This window comes from Hemicordylus capensis, chromosome 3 (genome assembly GCF_027244095.1).
Source record: "Hemicordylus capensis ecotype Gifberg chromosome 3, rHemCap1.1.pri, whole genome shotgun sequence".
Classification (NCBI taxonomy): domain Eukaryota; kingdom Metazoa; phylum Chordata; class Lepidosauria; order Squamata; family Cordylidae; genus Hemicordylus; species Hemicordylus capensis.
This window is the reverse complement of record NC_069659.1, coordinates 337,118,899-337,142,399: the sequence shown is the minus strand read 5'-3', so window position 1 is coordinate 337,142,399 and position 23,501 is coordinate 337,118,899. Positions and strand designations below refer to the sequence as shown.

Below are 23,501 nucleotides of genomic sequence, written 5' to 3'. Positions count from 1 at the left end.
TACAACAGTGTCACTACATGTCCATTATGTGTGCTTCTGTACTGCCTGTGCTTTGACATCACAGTCCCTGCGCTATCACCAAGGTGCCGTTCACATTTCTGATGCCTTCTTTCGGGTTTTGTCTTTGTGTTACAGTGCTACAACATTGGGCGGGGGGGGGAGGCTATATTTTTTCCATTGTAGGAGGTTTGTGCAAGCTACACAAGACGTCTCCCCCTGCTGGTGACTTTGTGCAACAGCTTTTATTTACAGTTTCAATACGATCCTGCCAAGCCGAAGTAAATTATTGCTATTGTAGCATGTAATTTGGAATGCACCCTGAAAATCTGTCTCTGAAGTGGCTGGGAATGATGTGAATTGTAGTCCAAAATCTGGGGATCCAAGTTTGAGAATCCCTAATTTAGAATTCAGTTCAATTCCTTTATTACAGTCACAGACCAGCACAGTTTACAAACAGAAGCCCAACAGAAAAACCTACATAACCTACAGGGCAATGTAGGTTTATGTTAGTTAAGCACATAGTTAAGCATAAATATCAGTTAACAATGATTCTTAGTGCACTCCTGTTGAATTTTACTGGCTATTAAACAGAACTTAGCCACATTATGAGATCTCAGGTCATTCTGGTCAGTTAAAAGATAATCAAGATAAAAAGAATCTGTACAACCTGGATGGCAACTAATAAAACGGGGTCATATGTTCACGCCGTATATTTCGGTAAAATTGGCAATAAAGGAGCATGTGAGCTGTTTTTTCAATATCTCCCAATTTGCAGAGACAAGTACATTCTTTGTAGTGGATTTTTGGACATCTCTCTTCCAGGACTGCTGTTTCCAAGGCATTGCACTGTGCCTGTGTCAGAGCTCTATGCTATTTTGGCAGGGTTATCTGGTTTAGGTATCTGGCAGGGTTGAAACTCAGAACTTGGTTGCCCAAATGGATACCTACAGCAACAGAGCCCTTATCAATTTGACACTCCATATCATATATCCTTTGTCTGAGTTTGACCTGGCATTTTCATACCCCAGAGTTATCAGTGCAAAAGGGGAGAAACCATAATGATGCAGCCAGCGATCTTTTCCAGCTGGAGTGATAGTTAGCACAAGTGGAGTTAGACCTGCAGGGTGGAAAACCAGCTTCAGTCAGAATTCGAAGATCTTAATCCATGCTCTGGCCTCTGCTTTAAGCAGTCCTGGTTCCAGATGAAGGACATCACTGGGCACACATCAGGGTATCTGAAAAATGTTCCTCAAGAACTTAGATTGCACGGCTTCTACCTCAGAGAAGTTAGAGTACATGCCAAGTTGAGCTCCATATGGGTGCTATGTTTGTACTTTAGCCGAAAAGAATTTTATTGCAGAGGGGATAAATTGGGCACCCCTGGAGCGATGGAAAGATTGAATTGCTTGTGCACTCTTGTGTGCATTCTGCCTTACATATAATTTAGAATACTTATCTCCCATCTCTCAATGTCAATGTAAATAAAGACTACAGTACATTTACAAAATCCATTAAAATGAAAATCAGGCAGAAAGAGGCCTCCCTCATGTTTTGGCCTAACTCTATTACACAGATGCAGTGGTAGTGGAGAATTATTCATTGGAATATAGGCAACTGCCTTGTATACTGAGTCAGACCTTTGGTCCATATAGTTCAGTATTGCCTACACAGACTGGCAGTGGCTTCTCCAAGGCTGCAGGCAGGAGTCTCTCCCAGCACTATCTGGAAATGCCTGCTGGGGAGGGAACTTGGGACCTTCTGCATGCAAGCATGCAGGTGATCTTCCCAGAATGGCCTTAACCCTTAAGGGGAGTATCTTACAGAGCTCACACATGTAATCTCGCATTCAAATGCAAACTAGGGCAGACTCTGCTTAGTAAAGGGGGACAATGTATACTTGCTACCCCAAGACCAGCTCCCCTCCCCACTGCCATCACCACTGTAAGTTAAACTCTAAAATGAGCTCTGGTGGGCCACTGTGTGAAACAGGATGCTGGACGAGATGGGCCTTGGGCCTGATCCAGCAGGGCTGTTCTTATGTTCTTAAGAGCTCTCGCTGCTGATAGGCTGGACTCATTCCCAGGCTTGCTGCACTTTGTTCTTTTCACTTACTTTGACAATTTCCCTCTAACTACTTGTTGATTTTCTAAACCTGGCAGCAGGACTATAAACACACATATCATCTTCCATGGATTGGGCTGATTTGCAGGAGGCCATTAGACATGTGGGGCTCTTGCCTGACTGTGAAAACCCATTATGTGCCGTGATGTCTTGATCTCCCATTTCCCTGCTTTCACATTAACCTTTTACCTGTTGTATTACAAGGTCTGCTGTAAAACTGTTACTAACATTCCTGTTCCTGCCACCTCCTTGTTTGCAGTGGGCATTCCATTCTCTGCCATTTATAACACGAGAGGATTTAAAGAGGCTCATATACCGCTCTACCTAACCGGGTGCCCAATCCGAGTCCGAGTTCTGGAAGTGGAGCGCTTTACCTCGACTACAAAGGTCAGAACTTGCACGCCTCTGTGGTGCTCTTTTAAGTATCACGTCCTGTTTCATGATGCCACCCATTATTACTTTGCTAGCTTTTTGTTTGCAATGTTTTCTAATGCAAAGGAGTGAAAGAACTTTTACAAAACATACATTAAAAAAAACACTATACACAACAAACTTTTAACAGCTTTTCGATCTGATCCGTAGAAAGGAGCAATGCCAGTGCAACTGGAGACCATGAGCTATCTTTAAAGTGTGCCGTCAAGTCGGTGTCGACTCTTGGCAACCACAGAGCCCTGTGGCTGACTTTGGTAGAATACAGGAGGGGTTTACCATTGCCATCTCCCGTGAAGTATGAGATGATGCCTTTCAGCATCTTCTTATACCGTTGCTGCCCGATATAGGTGTTTGGGAAACATACCAACGGGGATTCAAACTGGCAACCTCTGGCTTGCTAATCAAGTCATTTCCCCGCTGCACCATTCGGTGGATATGTGCTATCTTTAGGAGCTAATTAACACGCTAAGTAGTCATTGGAATTCCTGTTATTAGACCCAAGAGCATTTGTTTATAATTGTATTTATTTATAAACATATAACCCCAAGGAGCTTTCAAAGAAGCTCTTGAAAGATGCTCACAGTAAAAGCACAGACTCTAGTATCAGGAACAGAAATAATGTGGTTTCCACATGGTGCCAGGTTTTCCTGGAAGAATATCCCGCCCTTGGTCTTAGTCTTCCCTGGTCTCCATTTTGGTGCCCACTGTCTTCCAGGCAGCAGGTTAGTAAGCTGAGCAGCTGCAATTTACTCAGCCTTGTCTCTCCTTGTTGGCAACTGCAACAAGATCCTACTGAGGCCCTCTGGTTACATAGGAAGTTGCCTTATACCTAACATAAGAACAGCCCTGCTGGATCAGGCCCAAGGCCTATCTAGTCCAGCATCCTGTTCCACACAGTGGCCCCCCAGATGCCTCTGGGGAGCCCACAGGCAGGAGTTTTGTGCAAGTTGGACCACTAATGGTTGTGCAAGCATGTGCAAGGGGTATGTGCAAGTCGTACCGAGTCAGACCACTAATCTTTGTACCTCAGTATAGTCTACACCAGGGCTTCCCAACCTTTGGCCCTCCAGATGTTGATGAACTCCAGCTCCCATAATCTCAGCCACAATAAATTGTAGCTGGGGATGATGGGGATTGCAGTTCATCAACATCTGGAGGACCCCAGTTGGGAACCCCATGGTCTACATTGACTGGCAGTGGCCGTCCTGAATTTCTGATGGATCTTTCCCAGCACTACCTAGTGATGCCAGAAATTGAACCTGGGGCCTTCTGCATGGAAAGGTAAAGGTAAAGTGTGCCTTTAAGTTGGTGTTGACTCCTGGTGACCACAGAGCCCTGTGGTTGTCTTTGGTAGAATACAGGAGGGGTTGACGATTGCCATCTCCCTCACAGTATGAGATGATGCCTTTCAGCATCTTCCTATACCGCTGCTGCCTGATGTAAGTGTTTCCCATAGTCTGGGAAACATACTAGCAGGGATTTGAACCAGCAACCTCTGGCTTGCTAATCAAGTCATTTCCCCGCTGTACCATTAGGTGGCTTCTGCATGCAAAGCAGATATATTTCCACTGAGCAGTGGTTCTCCCCCAAGAACTGGGAACCTGCCAGTCTCAGGAGAGGAGCAGACTACTACTACTACACATATTGCTTTTCAATACAAGAGCTCCAAGTGGTTTACATAGAACCATAATAAATAAATAAGATGGTTCCCTCCCCAAAGGGCTCACAATCTAAAAAGAAACAGTAGGTAGACACCAGCAACAGCCACTGGAGAGATGCTGTGCTTGGAATGGATAGGGCTAGTTGCTCTTCCCTGGCTAAATCTAAGAGTCACAACTTTAAAGGATACCCCTTTGCTCAGTTAGCAGACATACCTTGCTGTGTAGGACGGCATGGTGCCTTCTTCGTCCAAGATAAGGGAGTGAAACTGAGCCATTGGAATCTATCAGCCTTCAATGAAGGCAAGCCTTCCTGGCACCTTAAACCAGGGATTTTCAAATGTGAACTCTCCCAGAATCAAAATTGCAGTTGTTCAAGCCTTGCAAAAGAGTAATGTATCCCAAACCAGAGCCCAGTTCATGCTCCAACTGCAAGGCATGCACACAGCATGGGCGAGCTGCTCCATTCACTTCAAAGAAGGCCACAGCTCTGCTGGCATCAGCCTAGGCCCAGCTTGGAGCAGTACCCTTCATGAAAGTGGATGGGGAAGCTCTCTGTGTTTTTTGGAGCTGCTAACTTAGACAATAGGTTCTGGGTTCAGTTCAAAGTGCTGGTTCTCACTTACAAAATCCTTCTGGGTTTAGCACCTGTACAGGTGAAACTCGGAAAATTAGAATATTGTGCAAAAGTCCATTAATTTCAGTAATGCAAATTAAAAGGTGAAACTGATATATGAGACAGATGCATTACATGCAAAGCGAGATAAGTCAAGCCTCAATTTGTTATAATTGTGATGATCATGGCGATGATCATGAAAACCCCAAATCCACAATCCCAGAAAATTAGAATATTACATGGAACCAAGAAGACAAGGATGGTAGAATAGAACAATATCGGACCTCTGAAAAGTATAAGCATGCATATGTATTCAGTACTTGGTTTGGGCCCCTTTTGCAGCAATTACTGCCTCAATGCGGCATGGCATGGATGCTATCAGCCTGTGGCACTGATGAGGTGTTATGGAAGACCAGGATGCTTCATTAGCGGCCTTCAGCTCTTCTGCATTGTTTGGTCTCATGTCTCTCATCCTTCTCTTGGCAATGCCCCATAGATTCTCTATGGGGTCAGGTCAGGCGAGTTTGCTGGCCAATCAAGCACAGTACACTGTATACTTTTCGGAGGTCCGATATTGTTCTATTCTACAATCCTTGTCTTCTTGGTTCCATGTAATATTCTAATTTTCTGGGATTGTGGATTTGGGGTTTTCATGAGCTGTACGCCATGATCATCACAATTATAACAAATTAAGGCTTGACTTATCTCGCTTTGCATGTAATGCGTCTGTCTCATATATCAGTTTCACCTTTTAATTTGCATTACTGAAATTAATGGACTTTTGCACGATATTCTAATTTTCTGAGTTTCACCTGTATATCTCCAGGATCACCTCTCTTAGCCAATTGTATCCTGTCTTGCAAGGTCTTCTCAGCTGACCCTCCTTAGTGTCCTGGGCCCTGGTGCAGTGTGTGGTGCCCAGAATGCCCAGGAGGGCTTTCTCTGTGGCTGCCCCTGTTCTTTGGAACATTCATGCCCCACCACCAGATTCATTCAGCCCCCTCCTTATTTGCTTTTAAGGTCCTTCTTAAGACCTACCTGTTTCTCCAGGCATTTGACCTTTATTTTATTTTTTAATTGTTATTGGTGTTGCTGTTGTTCACCACCTAGAGTCTTTGGAGGAGGCAGTATATAAGAAACTTTTAATGAATAAAATAAATAAATAAAATATTACTGGGCCAGGGCAATGATTTCTAGGGAAGTGCATGAACCGCGGAGGCATGGTCAGGTGCCGTGGGGGGGTGTTTCACTTTAAGGGGGGGTTGTACAGCAGCGGGCACATGTGGTGGCAGGCGCATGGACTCATGCACGGCAGCTACTTCCGCCTTTTTTTGGACAACAATGGAGGCAGAGGCGGCAGGGAGGAACGCTGCCGCCCCCAAAACTTTACCAAAAAATGGGGCGCCGGAGGGGGGAAAGCGACGGGAGGTATAATTACAACCCCTTGCCCTCAAAGCGAGACCCCTCTCCCCGGCACCGGACCGCCAGACCAGGCCATGTTCACACCGGTTTGGAGGCCTCTAAAATGGCCTCTGGACTGGTTTGTGCACATCACTAATGATTTCCCTGGCAACTTTTAGTCTTCCATTCAGCCCATCCATGGGGACCTGTGGCAAGTTGTAAAGTCTCTCTTTTAAAAAAAAAAAAAAATGCTGCAAATACAAAACTGGCCCATTGATCTACGATGTTGGTAACTGATGCAAAGGAGGGAAAACAGATGGACCTGATGTACTGAACAAACAATCTCCATGTTTAGTTATAAGGAGAAGCCTTGTGATAGTCCATCTAGCCCAGTACTGTCTACTCAGATTGGTAGCAGGTCTCCAAATGGAAGTTTTTCCAGAAGTGACATTTCAGGAAACTCCCGCTCTAGAGCTCTCTCAGGTACTGGCCCTGCGGCTGGATCCAATACTTGTCTTGCCTCCTCGGGGTCAGACTCAAAGTTGCTCCCCAGAGTGGAGATCATGACACCAGGCAGAGATGGGCCCCATGAATGCTCCTCCTAAGGACTGCTTTCAGCTTTCAATGGACGTAGGCCCACCGCTGTCCTTGCCAAATCCCAGTACCACCCCTGTAACAGGGTGAGCATGTGGTGCTGGAACATCTCCTAGTTCTGGGAATCTGTTTCAATGTTATTTTCCATATCATGACCTTATTTCCGGTCCTTCTTTCTTAGGATGAATCTTGGACTATGCTGAACAGCGACTGTAGTGAGCTGTTGCAATATTTATTTTAGTTCATTAATTAACTGGCTAGCAGCAAGGCCATTAGCTGATTTGTTTTTAAATGCAGTTGTGTTTCAGCTCTTTAAAATAAACAAAAAAGGAAAATGGCCAAAAAGCTTAAATGAATTCTTGATGATGTTCCAATGAAGCTTCCTTACACTGAGTCAGACCATTGGTCCGTATAGCTGGGTATTTCTGCTTTGGCTGGCAGTAACTAGACCTTGGCCTGGTTTTCTTTTCAAAAGTTGGAAATTCTGGGGATTGACTTGGGGTCTTCAGTGTGCAATGCCTGTGCTCTGTCACTGATCCCACCTCCCAACCTTCTTTCCTTGCTTTCTTTCCTACAGGTACCAAGTCCACATGTTTACACTATTGAACTGACACATGGGGAATTCACATGGCAAGTGAAAAGGAAATCCAAGCACTTCCAAGAGTTCCACAGGGAACTGCTAAGATACAAAGCTTTCATACGGATTCCCATCCCTACCAAAAGGTGACTGCATGAAGTCTTTCCAAATGATTGGTTTTCTTTGGACATGGAGAAGATGCTCATCTCTACAAGTACTTGCCGCCACTTGTGCAGTTTTGACCGTTGTGGCATGCTGCGATTCTGTGGCAGTGCAGAACGAGCGCAGAATGTTGTGAGGGTTCCAGAATTCAGCTTCTTGCTCATTTTAGCCTTCATGTTTAAAAAACATAGGCTGGGAAATATATGCTTGAAAGACATTGTTGTTGACATCTCAGAAGTTTGAGACGTAGCTAAATGAGGTTGAATGATCTTTGCGGTTATATAGCATAACTACAGATTCAAAACGTATTATGAATTCTCATGCCAAAAGGTCCACTTCAATAGCGCTGAAGTGCTGGTTGACCTTAGTGGCAGGGAGTTGAACCATATCTGAATTCAAATCTGTATCCAAAAACCAGTTCAGGGAACTGAACCGAACTTGAACCCAAACTCAAAAACTGATTCAGGGAGTCAAATTGGACCTGAACCCAGTCCCAAAACCAGTTCAGGGAGTGGAACCAAACCTGAACTCTAACCCATAGTGAGGCAACATTTAAACAATCAGAGAATCTTATACTGGAAGTTATCTCCTGTCCCTTTCCATGTTCCACTGCATAGGAACATAGGAAGCTGCCATATACTGAGTCAGATCATTGGTCTGTCTAGCTCAGTATTGTCTACACAGACTGGCAGCAGCTTCTCCAAGGTTGCAGGCAGGAATCTCTCTCAGCCCTATCTTGGAGAAGCCAGGGAGGGAACTTGAAACCTTCTGCTCTTCCCAGAGCAGCTCCATCCCCTGAGGGGAATATCTTACGGGGCTCACATGTGGTCTCCCATTCAAATGCAACCAGGGCGGACCATGCTTAGCTAAGGGGACAAGTCATGCTTGCTACCCCAAGACCAACTCTCCTCTACTGCATAGAAAAGACAACATTGTGTTTTCTTTTAGGCACACAGTCCGAAGACAGACCATCAAAAGGGGAGAAGCGAGGCAAATGCCAAGTCTACCACGTACCTCAGATAACATGGTCAGAGAAGAACACCTGTCCAGTAGAAGAGTAAGTGTCCTTTCTCCAAGAGAGAACTTACAAGTCATTGATACTAATTTTGGTTGTAAAATAAATTGTAAAGGTAAAGTGTGCCGTCAAGTCAGTGTCGACTCCAGGCGATCACAGAGCCCTGTGGTTGTCTTGGGTAGAATACAGGAGGGGTTTACCATTGCCATCTCCTGCGCAGTATGAGATGATGCCTTTCAGCATCTCCCTATATCACTGCTGCCTGATATAGGTGTTTCCCGTAGTCTGGGAAACATACCAGCGGGGATTCAAACCGGCAACCTCTGGCTTGCTACTTAAGTCATTTCCCTGCTGCGCCATTAGGTGGTAGGGAATTTAAATACTTCTCAGGCAGAGGGGTTGCCCTTTTGTTGATTGAATTGCCAAGCCCTCCACTAAATCTGTTGATATTGCAAACCCTGTTCTATCAACAGAGACATCCCTCAGGTCAACATGGTTATTCAGTTACTGAGGGCCAAACTAGATGAGATGTTTAAGATCTGGGAACAGGAGCTCTCATGAGTGGTTGGTTGTTTAATTAAAAGCAATTACAATGGAGGGGCATATTGAATTAGGTATTGGGAGAGAACATTTTAAAAATGTTTCTAAGGCCTATTTAAAGTGGTCTGGGTAAACAGAAAGGTCTTCACCTGACGTCTAAAAGAACAAAGTAATTGTGCCAGGCGAGCCTCACTGGGGAGGCTATTCCATAAACATACAGGTGAAACTCGGAAAATTAGAATATTGTGCAAAAGTCCATTAATTTCAGTAATGCAAATTAAAAGGTGAAACTGATATATGAGACAGACGCATTACATGCAAAGCGAGATAAGTCAAGCCTTAATTTGTTATAATTGTGATGATCATGGCGTACATAGCTCATGAAAACCCCAAATCCACAATCTCAGAAAATTAGAATATTACATGGAACCAAGAAGACAAGGATTGAAGAATAGAACAATATCGGACCTCTGAAAAGTATAAGCATGCATATGTATTCAGTACTTGGTTTGGGCCCCTTTTGCAGCAATTACTGCCTCAGTGCGGCGTGGCATGGATGCTATCAGCCTGTGGCACTGATGAGGTATTATGGAAGACCAGGATGCTTCATTAGCGGCCTTCAGCTCTTCTGCATTGTTTGGTCTCATGTCTCTCATCCTTCTCTTGGCACTGCCCCATAGATTCTCTATGGGGTCAGGTCAGGCGAGTTTGCTGGCCAATCAAGCACAGTACACTGTACACTTTTCGGAGGTCCGATATTGTTCTATTCTTCAATCCTTGTCTTCTTGGTTCCGTGCCAGGTCCCACTGTGCAGTCGCGGTGGCCTCCAAAATGGCCGCTGCACCGGGGAATAGGCCTGGAAAGGGCTGATGATGCCCGAACCAGGCAAATTTTAAAGGAAGGAAGGCCGGTGGAGTGGGGGAGGAACCTCTGTGGAAACCCCCTCCCCCGCCACCTTGTAGAAGCCTTGGGGCTAAGTTTTTTTTAAAAAACCATTTCCTTGAACCTTTGAACCGAACCGGTTCGACATTGAACCAGTTCAGTTTCGAGCCTGTTTGCACACCCCTACTGAATGGGTAAATTGACTCCAGTGGAAAACATGGAGCCCAGTGGAACTTCTGTATCATGTGCAATGGTTCATTCATACTTTTACATCCTCTTTTGGTGCTGTAGCTATCAAGGGGTGAACATCAATTCATCAAGCTCATAGCTTTTGGAATGGCTTCAATACATGTTGCTTCCACGCCCTGCATTCAACATGCTTGACAGACATTTTGGGTGGAAGGCTGCCTCGTTCACAGGGTTAAGTTCCCTATTGATAATCCTTGCAAGACAATTGCCAAAGGTGATTGGCATGCCATTTCTGCACTGCCTTCCTTGTCCTCTTCCCCATCAAGGGGGCGTTTTGAATGATATTTTCCCAAGCACAAAATTAAAAGGGGAACATTTATTTATTTAACATATTCATATACCACCCAAAACTCACGTCTCTGGGTGGTTTACAGTAAGTACAAATCAAATACAGTAAATACATATCAAGAACACACCCATCCTGGCATCTTTTGTGGATGTCCTGATATCTTACCAGCATGCTCATTGCATTTGTGTGGTGTTTCATCCAAATTGCTACTCTTAGTCCATGAGTTAGGCCCTCAAATTTTGGCCATCGGTATCATCTATGGGGATAAATGCACATAGTGATTTGAAAATGTCTTAAAGATGGAAAATGGATAATAGTATTGTTGCACTTACAGTTTTCTTTGTGTTATCCCTCTTTATCCCTACCCCCAAATGATTATGGTAAAATTACAATCATCTTTGCACAGAGGAAAGCATTAACATAAGAGTTAGGGTCAGGCTTAGGGTAACAATGAACAAATTGTTGTCCTCTCTCCATGGAATAATCTTTGGAGAACTTTCCTGCCAATCTTCATTTCCATTCCTACAACACTGATAAAATGTTATAGTATTTTAAAAATATACTATTTTAAAAAATTATTTTAATGTCCCCTGCTAACTTGGCAAAGAGGCACCTTTTAATGTGGTGATTCTCTTTATTTAGCAGGAGGAGAGTAACTGGCCCTATCCACCCCCAGCACAGTACCTCCAGTGACTGTTGCTGGTGTACAGGTATATCTTATGTTTCTTTTTAGATTGTGAGCCCTTTGGGGACAGGGATCCATCTTATTTATTTATTATTTCTCTGTGTAAACCACCCTGAGCCATTTTTGGAAGGGCAGTATAGAAATCTAATAAATAAATAAATAAATAAATAAATAAAGTAAGTTCAAAAGCATTTAAAACACCATTGCAAATTTAGGCCTTGCAGGCCCAGTGATCAAGACAATAGGAGCTTGATCACATACTGAAGCCTGAAGGTATTGCAATGCTATCATCGATTTTCCATCTCTAGGGGTGTAGACTTTGTCAAAACTCACAGTGAGCATTCATCCCACCAGATGGTACCATCTAGGGATGTGAGAAATGATTTAGGTACAAAACTATTTGTACCCGAATCTGGCCGATTCAGGTGATTTGTAGACAAAACAGATCACTCCTGTCCCCAGTTGCCCAGATTCAGATACAAAACAAATCACCCCATATTCGTACCTGAAAAATTCAGATATTCGGACCTCCATTTTGTGGTCAAAGTGGGTTGGGTAGTAGTGCCTAATGAGTAGAAGCTACCACCCAAATTTCAAAGAAATTGGGCAAAGGGGTGATTTTTAAAGAATTTTTGAAGTTGATTCATCTTTAAGCTTTTCCCCATAGGGAATAATGGGAATTTCAGCAGCCTTATAGCTCCATGGGGGGGGGCAGGCACCAGGGTGGTCCAGAGTGGGGTGGGGTGTAATGCACGTAGGGTGCCAACCACCCCCAAACCCATAAGCCCATGGGGCACCGGGTTTTGTTGTTTCCAAGGTGTTTTGAGAGTAGATTCTCTGTTGGAAATGAGAGTGGATTCAACAGTGAAGATGCACATACTTCAAAAATTCTTTAAAAACTACCCCTTTGCCCAATTCCTTTGAAATCTGGGTGGTAGCTTCCTTGCTCCCATTGGGCACTACCACCCACCATAACCCGCTCTGGGTCACCCTGGTCCCACCCCCCCACCCCCAGAGTTATAACTAAGGCTGCTGAAATCCCCATTATTCCCTATGGGGAAAAGCTTAAAGACGCATCAACTTCAAAAATCATTTAAAAATCACCCCTTTGCCCAATTTCTTTGAAATCTGGGTGGTAGCTTTCTTGCACCCATTGGGCACTACCACTCACCACAACCCGTTCTGGGCCACCCTGATGCCTCCCACATGGAGCTATAAGGCTGCTGAAATCCCCATTATTCCCTATGGGGAAAAGCTTAAAGACGCACCAACTTCAAAAATTCTTTAAATATCACCCCTTTGCCCAATTTCTTTGAAATTTGGGTGGTAGCTTCCACCCATTGGGCACTACCACCCAACGCATTCTTTTGTCCCCGGGACCCCTCCCCCCCCAATCAATTCAGATTCAGAAATTTTGGGTACAAATCGAATCTGGGGTGATTCAGGGGTGGCACATTCCGACCCGAAACAAATTGGGGGGTGATTCTATTTAGGTACAAATTGAAATGAAAAAATAGATTTGTGCACATCCCTAGTACCACCCCAGCTGATTCATGTACAATCTACACACAGCCCAGATAATAGTTTAAACTAATGGCTGTCTAACTAATGGATGATACACAGGTATCATCCGAGCCAGCTCTATGTCAAGTTTCTGTTCCTTCTGCTTAATGCTCTCCGTAGTGTATGTATATCTTCTTTTTTCCCTACCTGTACCTTTTCTCAGATTCATTTGCTATCATTATCACCTTCTGTCATGGGAGGAGAGCTGGTCTTGTGGTAGCAAGCGTGAATTGTCCCCTTTGCTAAGCAGGGTCCACCCTGGTTTGCATTTGAATGGGAGACTACGTGTTTGAGCACAGTAAGATATTCCTGTTAGGGGATGGAGCTGCTCTGGGAAGAGCAGAAAGTTCCAAGTTCCCTCCCTGCCAGCATCTCCAAGATAGGGCTGAAAAAGATTCCTGCCTACAACCTTGGAGAAGCCACTGCCAATCTATGTAGACAATACTGAGCTAGCTGGACCAATGGTCTGACTCAATATATGGCAGCTTCCTATGTTCCTATTATTCCTGCTTGTTTCCTTCTTCCACTCATCTTGTTCCAGTCCAGTATAGCAAGTGCTACATTTAAATTTCTTACAAATAAGAACCAAGACGGTTTTAATTTTTTATGGTTTTCTGATTCAAAAGAATAAAATAACATTCCAGATCAGATGCATTATGAGATTTAGCTGAGGATTTTGTCACCTTGTCTCACTTTTTTTTTGTCTTTGCATTGTAGAAACAATTGGAAGATTACTTAACAAACCTCTTGAAAATGCCCATGTACCGAAACTATCATGGAACGGTAAGCAACGAAGACAAGTTATTACATTTACGTTTATCTGCTACTGATGTTAATTAATGTTCTTTCAGAGTTGGACCAACTACATGTTGGGAATTCTCTCTGGTAAGAGAAACCCTTCTAATATAGCAGAGTGCACAGAGGCACAACACAGCGGAGTCTGCCCAGGCATGCGGGTATGCTGAGAGCAAAATAACTTGGAGCCAGTTCAGAGTTTCCAATTAATATGAGTATTTATTAGTGAACTCCATTCTAGATAGTAAAGTGGAGAGATAGGATCTCTAATCTAGCTAGCTAGTTGGATGCACATGGATGCATCTCTCCCTGCATGGTGCAGGGAGAAAGGAGCTTGCATGTTGCAAGGGAGAAGGAAGGGAAGGAGAGAGAGGAAGTGGCAGAAAGGAAGGAAGGAAGTTAGCCCCTAAGAGTAGCAATCTGGATACCAAAGGGATAGTGTCAGAGCAGTAGAGAAGGGATGACCAATGTCTTGACCTCTCTAGCCCTCTGACTCACTATTCTGTCCCCCTCTGTCACTGAGACATGAAACAGTGCAAAGTCCTTCACTTCCAACACTACACAAACAGCTTCAGCTGCCACCCAGTTCAAGAAACTTAAGGAACTCTTCTCAGGATCGGTGAGAAGAGCTCCGGAGTGGTCTGCAGGGAAGATGGGTTTAACTTATCTTCCCTGCAGACGATCTCCGTGCCTTCCCTGAGCGTGCATATTGCCTGCCCAGACGACCAGCAGCTCACCCTGCAGCTCCAGGGGTCGGAGTGCCAGGACGCACCACTGCTCCCCCCCCCGGAGCTCAAATAATGCACCGTGCAAGTGTGTATTGCATTATTTGAATCCCCCTCCCCCCCTCCCGAGTGTGGCAACTATGGCTGCAACCGTGGCTGCAAGCAGCCGCAGCTCACACACAATCCAAAAAATGAAGTTAAGGAAGCGCTCGCTCCCTTAACCTCATTTTAGAGGGAGGCCACTTTGGTGGGTGTGCTACACTGTAGCTGCCGGGATCGGGCCCAATCCCAGCATTTCACACGCGTGTGCAAAACCAGGCTGGGCTCCCTTAGCCTGGTTTTGCATACGTGTGTGAATAGCCTCTGTGAGTTTTAATTAATTGGCTTAAATCTGCAGACATTTTCTCTATCAATAAAGCAAAGGATTGGAAGGAAATTTTGCATTTTCTTTGGTTTCAGATGAGGCATGTATATGTTGCAGTAGGCATGATGCTAGGGCCAAGTTAGATGTGCATTTAAACCCATCATTTGCTCCCATGGGTCTTCCTTCCTGCCTCCTTCCTGGGCCCCCAATCTGTACAGGGAATGTGGCTTGGAAGAGGAGGAATTGCAACCTGTGCCTCTGTAGCAATCCCTGTCCAGGTTGGGGGTCCCATGGCTGCTATTTACTCCCCCCGCCCCGCACACAAAAAATCTTCACAAGGTCAAATTATGTGTTTAAAGTCACCTCTAAGTTGGCCTTGATAAGAACAATTCCCACCTGTGTGAGTGAACACAGAATGCTTCTTCCCAGATGGCCCCTACCATCCACGGATTTTGGAGGTACTTGTATTTTTAAAAGCCAATTTTTTTTAAGTGCAGCCTCATTAATTAGGGGCACATCCTCAAAAAGTTTTTAATTGATTAACTGAGCTGTCTAAAGGTTGCAGCCCTACAAGCCATCTAAATGTAGTAGAACAAGTGCATCCCAGGATCCCATGCAAGGCTGCACATGATGCTGGCAGGAAACACTTAGGTTCTGTGCAAAAATGACATTGAACCATGATTTACAAAAGCAAGCCATGTTTTGTTTTTCTTAATCATGGCTAAGTGTTACATCTGCACTGAGCAAGCCATGACTAAAATAGCAGTATGACTGTATTTTCTGAAACAATGGATTTTTAGAAATGGAAAAATCTCAATGGAAAAATATTGGGAATTTTTCCAGAAAGTTTTCAGTTTTGAAACATTTCCCCTGGAAAAATTTCAAGCCCACATTTCTGCAACAGTGGAGTGCTCTTGTCTCCATGCCTTCTTGGTAGGCTTCCTAGAAGTGTCTAGCTGGCAATGGTTGGAAGCAGAATCCTGGATTAGATGGACCCTTTGCCTGACCCAGCTGACTTCTTCTTATGTTCTTTAAGGAGTTACTGTAATGCGGCTGCGGTATGTGTGGGCTTGGATTAGTATGTGTGTGCAATAATATAATTACCTTCTGTTCATAAAAGTGAGATGATGCCAATCTGGCACCCATAAATATTGAGTCACAGGAGAGAATTAAAGCACATAATGCTGAGGATACTTGAGTATGCTGCCCCCAGACAGTTCAGCCTCCTTCTTTGGATCTGACAATGTTCTCCAGGACTCACGCTGTGTCTGTGGAACTGTTCTCTCACATAGCTTAATAGAGTAACTCTTAGTCGCTGAGATGAATTCAAGCGCGGGGAAGAGTTCATTGCAGGGCCAGAGTTTTGGAGCCTCTACATACAGTAGACACATACGATGAAATCTCTGCTGGCGTTCACATTCAAAAAGATGCACACAAACTTTCTTTGTCCTCGCCTTTCCTGCAAGCCATCAAAAGCAGTGTTGGACCCAAGGGCGGATAAGCCGTGCTAATGGCTGCCGTCCCAGCCTCTCTGCTTCACCCAGTCTTCTTGGGATGAAAGCCTTTCCAGACATTCAGTAGGGCATGTGGTTGAGTCCTCACCCAGAAAGATTCCATGTGGAGGGTCAGGCAGGCTACTGAGTGGCTCACAAACAGACCAGTGAGCATTGCCCAGTGGCAAGCCAGGCTCAGATATTTCTATAGTGTCTCTGCTCAATTCAGTATTATTTTCATCATTTTATATTATTGTAATATACATTATGATGTTGTTATAAATTAACAGTAGTAGGGCCCCTGCTAACTGAGCAAAGAGGCACCTTTTAAAGTTTTTGTTCTCTTATGTAGCAGGGGGAAACCAACTGGCCGTGTCCAACCCCAGCACAGCATCCCTCCAATGGCTGTTGCTGGTTACCTTATGTTTCTTTTTCAATTGTGAGCCCTTTTGGGACAGGGAGCCATCTTATTTATTTATCTATATTTTTCTGTGTGAACCGCTGTGGGAACTTGTGTTGAAAAGCAGTATATAAATATTGGTGTCATTATTACTGTTGAATAATAGAAGAGGGCAACCAAATAGAATAATAAACCAAAGAACAGAAGAGGGCAACCAAGATGATCAGGGGCCTAGAGCACCTTTCTTATGAGGCAAGACTACAACATCTGGGGCTGTTTAGTTTAGAAAAAAGACGACTGCAGGGAGACATGATAGAGGTCTATAAAATCATGCATGGAGTGGAGAAAGTGGATAGAGAGAAATTCTTCTCCCTCTCACATAACACTAGAACCAGGGGTCATCCCATGAAATTGATTGCCAGAAAATTTAGGACCAGCAAACGGAAGTATTTTTTCACACAACACATAATCAACTTGTGGAATTCTCTGCCTCAAGATGTGCTGACAGTCAACAACCTGGATGGCTTTTAGAGGGGCTTGGATAACTTCATGGAGGAGAGGTCTATCAATGGCTACTAGTCGGAAGGCCACCTCCAGCCTCAAAGGCAGGATGCCTCTGAGTACCAGTAGCAGGGGAATAACAGCAGGAGAGAGGGCATGCCCTCAACTCCTGCCTGTGGCTTCCAGTGGCATTTGGTGGGCCACTGTGTGAAACAAGATGCTGGACTAGATGGGCCTTGGGCTTGATCCAGCAGGGTTGTTCTTATGTTCTTATGAATATTTGCACACCACTTTTCAACAAAAAAAAAAAATCTCAAAGACAAGTTAGAGATAAGATGGGTTCACATGACTACTGGCCGATCTGGAAGTGGGGAAAATGTCAGGGATATGTCAGTTCATGAGAGCATGCACTCCTAGCTGGCATGACATCTGAACCTACCCAAGTCTGGTTCCTGAGATTCTCCATCTGACGTTCTTCTGACTTGTGCATCCAAAATCTGGAATTCAGGCAGAGAATTTCGTGAGAATGTCAGGCAGAGGGCATGATGGAAACCAGACTTGGGCAGGTTCAGATGGCACACCCGTGCTGGGAGCTCCCACTTTCATGTATCTCTGACATTTTCTGCACTTCCAGACCGGCCAGCAGTCGAGTGAACCCACCCATTAAAAAATGGAATAAGGTGGTTCCCTGTCCCAAAAGTGATTGGAGTAAGGATGCAATGAGCCAGTGGCTCCAAATCCTTTCCGGTCTGTCCGTGGCTTGTTGCTGCTGGGTCATATCTAACCTTCCTTAAATTCTGGCTTAAATTAATCTGAATTGGGCAGTCAACATGCATAGGAGATCCGTTGAAAATATCTCTTCCTAACAGCTTTCACTTCACTGTTCACATTTCATTATCTCCCTCTTTTCAACTGACCTTTCCTAGCTGTTTTTCATTTGATGCAAAAATAGGCATTGATACTGAATCTTTCAAATTCCCCTATATAGGGAGATAGGAAGCTGCCTTCTACTGAGTCAGACCCTTGGTCCCCTGAGTCAGACCCATCTAGCTCAGGATTGTCTACACAGACTGGCAGTGGCTTCTCCAAGGTTGCAGGCAGGAGACTCTCTCAGCCCTATCTTGGAGATGCCAAGAAGGGAACTTGGAACCTTCTGCGTGCAAGCATACAGGTGCTCTTCCCAGAGTGGCCCCATCCCCTAAGGGGAATATCTTATAGTGCTCACACACGTAGTCTCCCATTCAAATGCAAACCAATTTGGACCCTGCTTAGCAAAGGGGATAATTCATGCTTGCTACCACAAGACGATCAGCAATCCTCTCTTTTTAGCTACCTTATTCCTGCCACAGATCATTCCAAAACTTGGGGGGGAAATGTTATTGAGCTTTCATGAGGACAGCTGGCAGAATGTATAATTTCAAATGAAGATACACCATCTTACATTTGGCTTTTTTGATAGTGCTCTATGAATGTCAGCTTTCTGTCCGTCTGTCTGTCTGACTGACTGACTGACTCACCTGCACACCGGAAGTGCTCTATTAAAGTGGAAACATGCTGCTGATGGTCAAGCAATGTATCTATATATAACATTCTCTTAGACGTGCCTGTCGCTAATCCCATGCGTGGCAGCTCTCACGAGAGTTCACAAGCGAGGGGAGGGGGAGAGGAAAGCAACAGTGGTGGGGAACATAAGGCCAATGGACAGGCCAGCGAACAGGCAGACAGGTGGGCGGGGAAAGTGGCGGCGGCAGGTGGGAGAGAGAAAGTGGTGGGGGGGGGACAGAAAGTGTCAGGGGAGAGAAAGTGGCGAGTGGAAAGAGAAAGGGGTGGTGGGGGGAGAGAAAGCAGTGGCGGGTGGGGGAGAGAAAGCAGTGTTTGGCCAGAAAAAGTGTCTGGCCAGATGGCCGGCCAGAGAGAAAGAACATTGGAGGGGTGAAGAGGGAAGAGGAGGGGGAGGGCTGAGAATGAGAGAGTAGTGCCGAGAATGAGGGAGAACTAGAAGAGCAGATGCTCTGCGCCCGGGCCAGCTAGTTTTATCTCCAATTGAGCACTTCCAGAGCACCAGCGAGCTCTGAAAAGTATTTGTGCTCTTGCACAAGACCTCATAAAACGCCCATGCTTCTGGGAAATTGCAGAGCAATGCCAGGACTAGCACTGCATGGGCGTTCCTTAGGAGCACCCATGTTAGGCTGCTCTAGACATCAGCCAGCGATGATGTGATTATGAACAGTGAGTAATCATTAATGTTCACCTAGGTATTTACTCTTTGAATGACCCTAAGCCTTTTTGTCCCGTTGGACAAACTCCTTTTGTCCATAAATCTGCAGTAGTCTGTCAAAATCAGAACTTTACTTTGCAAACATTTATGTCAACCATCGACTTGCTATCCATGAGGACAGGATTTTGCATTTGACCCAGGCCTCCTAGGGTTCATCCTTCATGGAAACAGACATTAAGGACCAACAAAGAAGAGAAGAGGAACCTGCAAGTGTGGTGCATGGACCATAAGAACCAGAGAGTTTCTTAGAGCAGAGGTTCTCAAACCTGAGCCCCCAGATACTGTTAGGCTACAACTCCTATCATCCCCAGCCATGAACGCCATTGTGGATGGGGATGATGGGAACTGTAGTCCAACCACATCTGGGGACCCAAGGCAGGGAGTTGCTACTGAAGGAGTCCTTCTGTAGGGATGCAAATCATAGTGACATTTTCAATAGGCTGAGATGTAAAGATGCAATTCCAAGTGATCTGTATTTACATGCTGACAGAGACCCATTTCTCCATATAGCACGTGTCAAAGGATGCGTCTGTTGGGCACGTCCTTATACTTAAAACTGATAGTTGCGCCTCCTCCTAAGAGTAAAATGCTTGTGACAGGGAACCTCTTGCCAAGAGAGCCATGCTGCTTAAACTTGTGTATGCAAATCGTGATTAATGGATATTTCTTGTGACATCATGTTAATGGAAAGTTTTGTTACTGAAAATAGATACCAAAAGAGCCACGTTTCCTGAAGTAATTGTTGGGGCTATTCCAACTGTGGTGTATAATTAATGTGGCATAGGCATGAGAATGGGCTGGAAAGAGCATAAGAACATAAGAGCAGTCCTGCTGGTTCAGGCCCAAGGCCCATCTAGTCCAGCATCCTGTTGCACACAGTGGCCCACCAGATGCCTCTGGGGAGCCCACAGGCAAGAGGTATGTGCAAGCCCTCCCTCCTGCTGTTGCTCCCCTGCCACTGGTATTGAGAGGCATCCTTCCTCTGAGGCTGGAGATGGCAGCCACCAGACTAGTAGCCATTGATAGACCTGTCCTCCATGAATCTGTCTAAGCCCCTTTTAAAGCCATCCAAGCTGGTGGCCATCACCACATCCCATGGCAAGGAATTCCATAGATTAATTATGCGCTGTGTGAATAAGTACTTCCGCTTGTCAGTCCTAAATTTCCCGACCTTCAGTTTCATGGGGTGACCCCTGGTTCTAGTGTTGTGAGAGAGGGAGAGAAATTTCTCTCTGTCTACCCTCTCCACTCCATGCATAATTTTATACACTTCGATCATGTCTCCCCTTAGTCGCCTCTTTTCCAAACTAAAGAGCCCCAGATGCTGTAGCCTAGCCTCATAATGAAGGTGCTCCAGACCCCTGATCATTTTGGTTGCCCTTTTCTGCACCTTTTCCAGTGCACTTTGGTGATCTCCCATCTTAGACCATCACTACTTTGGGCCCTTTCATATGGAATGGTGGGGTGCATTATTTTCAATCTAGCTTTACTCATAAGTTCATTCCCTCACTTTCTCTTTGTCCCTTTTTTCCTTTGATGTATTCATTTGTAAGCCTGGATGCATAACCTGTCTTTGATTTTCTCTCTTGTGTACTGATTTGATTTGAAATCTTTACAAATAATAGATATTACTATGGGCTGGTTCTGATGATCCAGAGATGTTAGTAATGCCTCCAAAAGTCGGGAGGCATAGGTGTGCGTGCTTCTGTGAAAGCCAGTATAGTGATCATGTGCCATCTCCAGTGTTGGCTGGGCAGCATGTTACAGCCCAGACATTCAGTCACAACTGGCACATAGATCAGATCTTATGACACTGATCACAGTTGAATGTCCAGCAGGGCGCAGCATCCAGCCGACATTAAACCAGCACACAATCACCTTACCAGCTTTTACAGGGTGCACACACCTCCACCTGATCATAACATACTGGGTTTATTTTTTAATAGCTAGTGCACTTTAACTTTAGTTACATAAGGCGTTTGCTGGACTCCAGCATTCAAAAATATGTGCGTACAAAAACAACAAATGCACACAGGCCCCAGTCCAACATTGGCCTGTGTGCATCTTGCTGCAGGCAATGATCTCTACCATGAAAGATATGGTTGTTAATGGCAGGTTTGACTGCCCTTGGGAGTGATCACAAGTTGAGTGGGGGTGGAGAATGAGCATGGAATCATGAGTCATGGCAAGATTTGTCATGGGTGGCAGGTTTCCAAGTGACATCCAGACTTGGATCTTCTGCTTGAGGTACATGGGCCGGATGCTTTGCTTGTCATAAATAGGGGTGCTACCATCAGAAGTCCACAGGGGAAAGAAGCAGCCACCCCAAGTGAGGCAGCTTTGTACATGAGTCCTGCACCCCCAGATTTAATCACACTTTAGACTATTTTCATGTATTTTTAATCTGTTTAACTTTTCAGATGGAGTTCATTGGTGTAAGTCAGCTGTCATTTATCCATGATCTTGGGCCAAAGGGCATGTAAGTCAATGTTTCTTTATCAGATGAGACTTCTTCAATAGAAATTGTGGGTTCTTCTGGGCCTTCCTCTGCTAGCCCTAATACAGTGATCTTCACTATTTTTCAAGCAAGAACCACTTTGGCAAAAAAAGCACCTTCTGTGTAAGAGCCTTTTCCCACTGTGTCGATCTCCGCACAGTACTGCACTTTCCTCAGTGCGAAGTAGGGATGTGCAAACTGGTTCGAACTCGAACTGGTTCAAATTTGAACCAGGGTGGTTCGATGATTCGAATTCAAACCAAACCAGCCATCAGGTTCGAATTCAAACCAAACTGGGGGTGGTGTGTCTTTAAAGTTAGCAAATGAGAGTGGATTCATGGTTTGTCATTGAAAATCTTATATGCTGCCAAAGTATCTACACTCAGAACACCTCAGAAACAACAAAACCCAGTACCCCATGGGTTAGCAACCCATGGGGGTGGTTGGCACCCTCTGTGCACTGCACCACCACTCACTCTGGGCCACCCCAGCACCCCACAAGTGGCTTTAAGTTTTTTCTCCATAGGGAAGAATGGAGGTTTCAGGAGCCCCATAACTGCACTTGGGGGGTGCTGGGGTGGCCCAGAGCGAGGGTGCCAACCACCCCCATGAGTTGCTAACCCATGGGCTACTGGGTTTTGTTGTTTCTGAGGTGTTCTAAGTGTTGATTCTTTGGTAGCATATAAGATTTTCAATGACAAACCATGAATCCACTCTCATTTGCTAAACTTAAAGATACATAAACTTCAAAAATCACTTAAAAATCAGCCCTTTGCCCAATTCCTTTCAAATAATTCAAATAGCTTCCTTGCCCCCCTTGGGCACTACCACCCACCACACTCTGCTCTAGGCCACTCCTTTGCCCCTGACGTGAAGCTATATATTTGCTGACACCTCCATGCTTCTTTATGGAGAAAACCCTTAAAGACACGTAAACTTCAAAAATCACTTAAAAATCAGCCTTTTGCCCAATTCCTTTAAATTAATTCTGATAGCTTCCTTGCCCATCTCGGGAACTACCATCCACCACACTCCACTCTAGGACACCCCTTTCCCCCCGACGTGAAGCTATACATTTGCTGCAATTCTCATTATTCCCTATGAGGAATTCAAAAATACTTTTAAAATTAACCAATAATTGGAGGAGTGTCAGATTGCCTTGGGGTTTTGTGGGTGGTAGGCACCCCTGGCTGCCTACCACCCACTCCACTTTTGTGTATCTAGGTGCTCCAAAATAGGGGATAATGGGCTGGTTCGAGTCCCACTATACCCTATGAGAAAAATAATTAAAAATATTTCAAATATTCATAAAAAGGTGTAGGTATGTCCGATTGCTTCAGGGTTTGGGTGGTTGTTGGCAACCATGGGTGCTCTACAATAGGGAATAATGAGCTGTTTCAAGTCCCATTATACCCTATGAGAGAAAAATAAAAATAAATTTCAAAAATTCATAAAAAATCGTACGAGTGTCCGATTGCTTTGGGGTTTGGGTGGCATGTACCCATGGGTGCCAGCTACCACCCTACCCACTTTTGGAGGTTCAAACCATTCGAACCAATTCTAACCGGTTCGAATTCAAACCGAACCAGAGGAGTTCGCGCAAAACCGAAACCGAACCACCCCCTCCTGGTTCGAACCTGGTTCAAATTCGAACCGAACCGGGC

The 23,501-nt window shown here is 44.9% G+C and overlaps 1 protein-coding gene across 2 annotated transcripts in view; it reads left to right on the top strand.

The window, feature by feature from the left end:
* PLD1 (phospholipase D1) overlaps positions 1-23,501 on the top strand; it is a 174,893-nt gene that overhangs the window by 56,163 nt on the left and 95,229 nt on the right. The window contains exons 3-7 of one of the 2 annotated variants that reach the window (XM_053307830.1): positions 2,381-2,508; positions 7,400-7,545; positions 8,510-8,618; positions 13,502-13,567; positions 21,761-21,819. In XM_053307830.1, coding sequence (XP_053163805.1) covers positions 2,381-2,508; positions 7,400-7,545; positions 8,510-8,618; positions 13,502-13,567; positions 21,761-21,819 — 508 coding nt within the window. The remainder of the gene's footprint in view (positions 1-2,380; positions 2,509-7,399; positions 7,546-8,509; positions 8,619-13,501; positions 13,568-21,760; positions 21,820-23,501) is intronic. The other variant, XM_053307831.1, reaches the window with a different exon arrangement.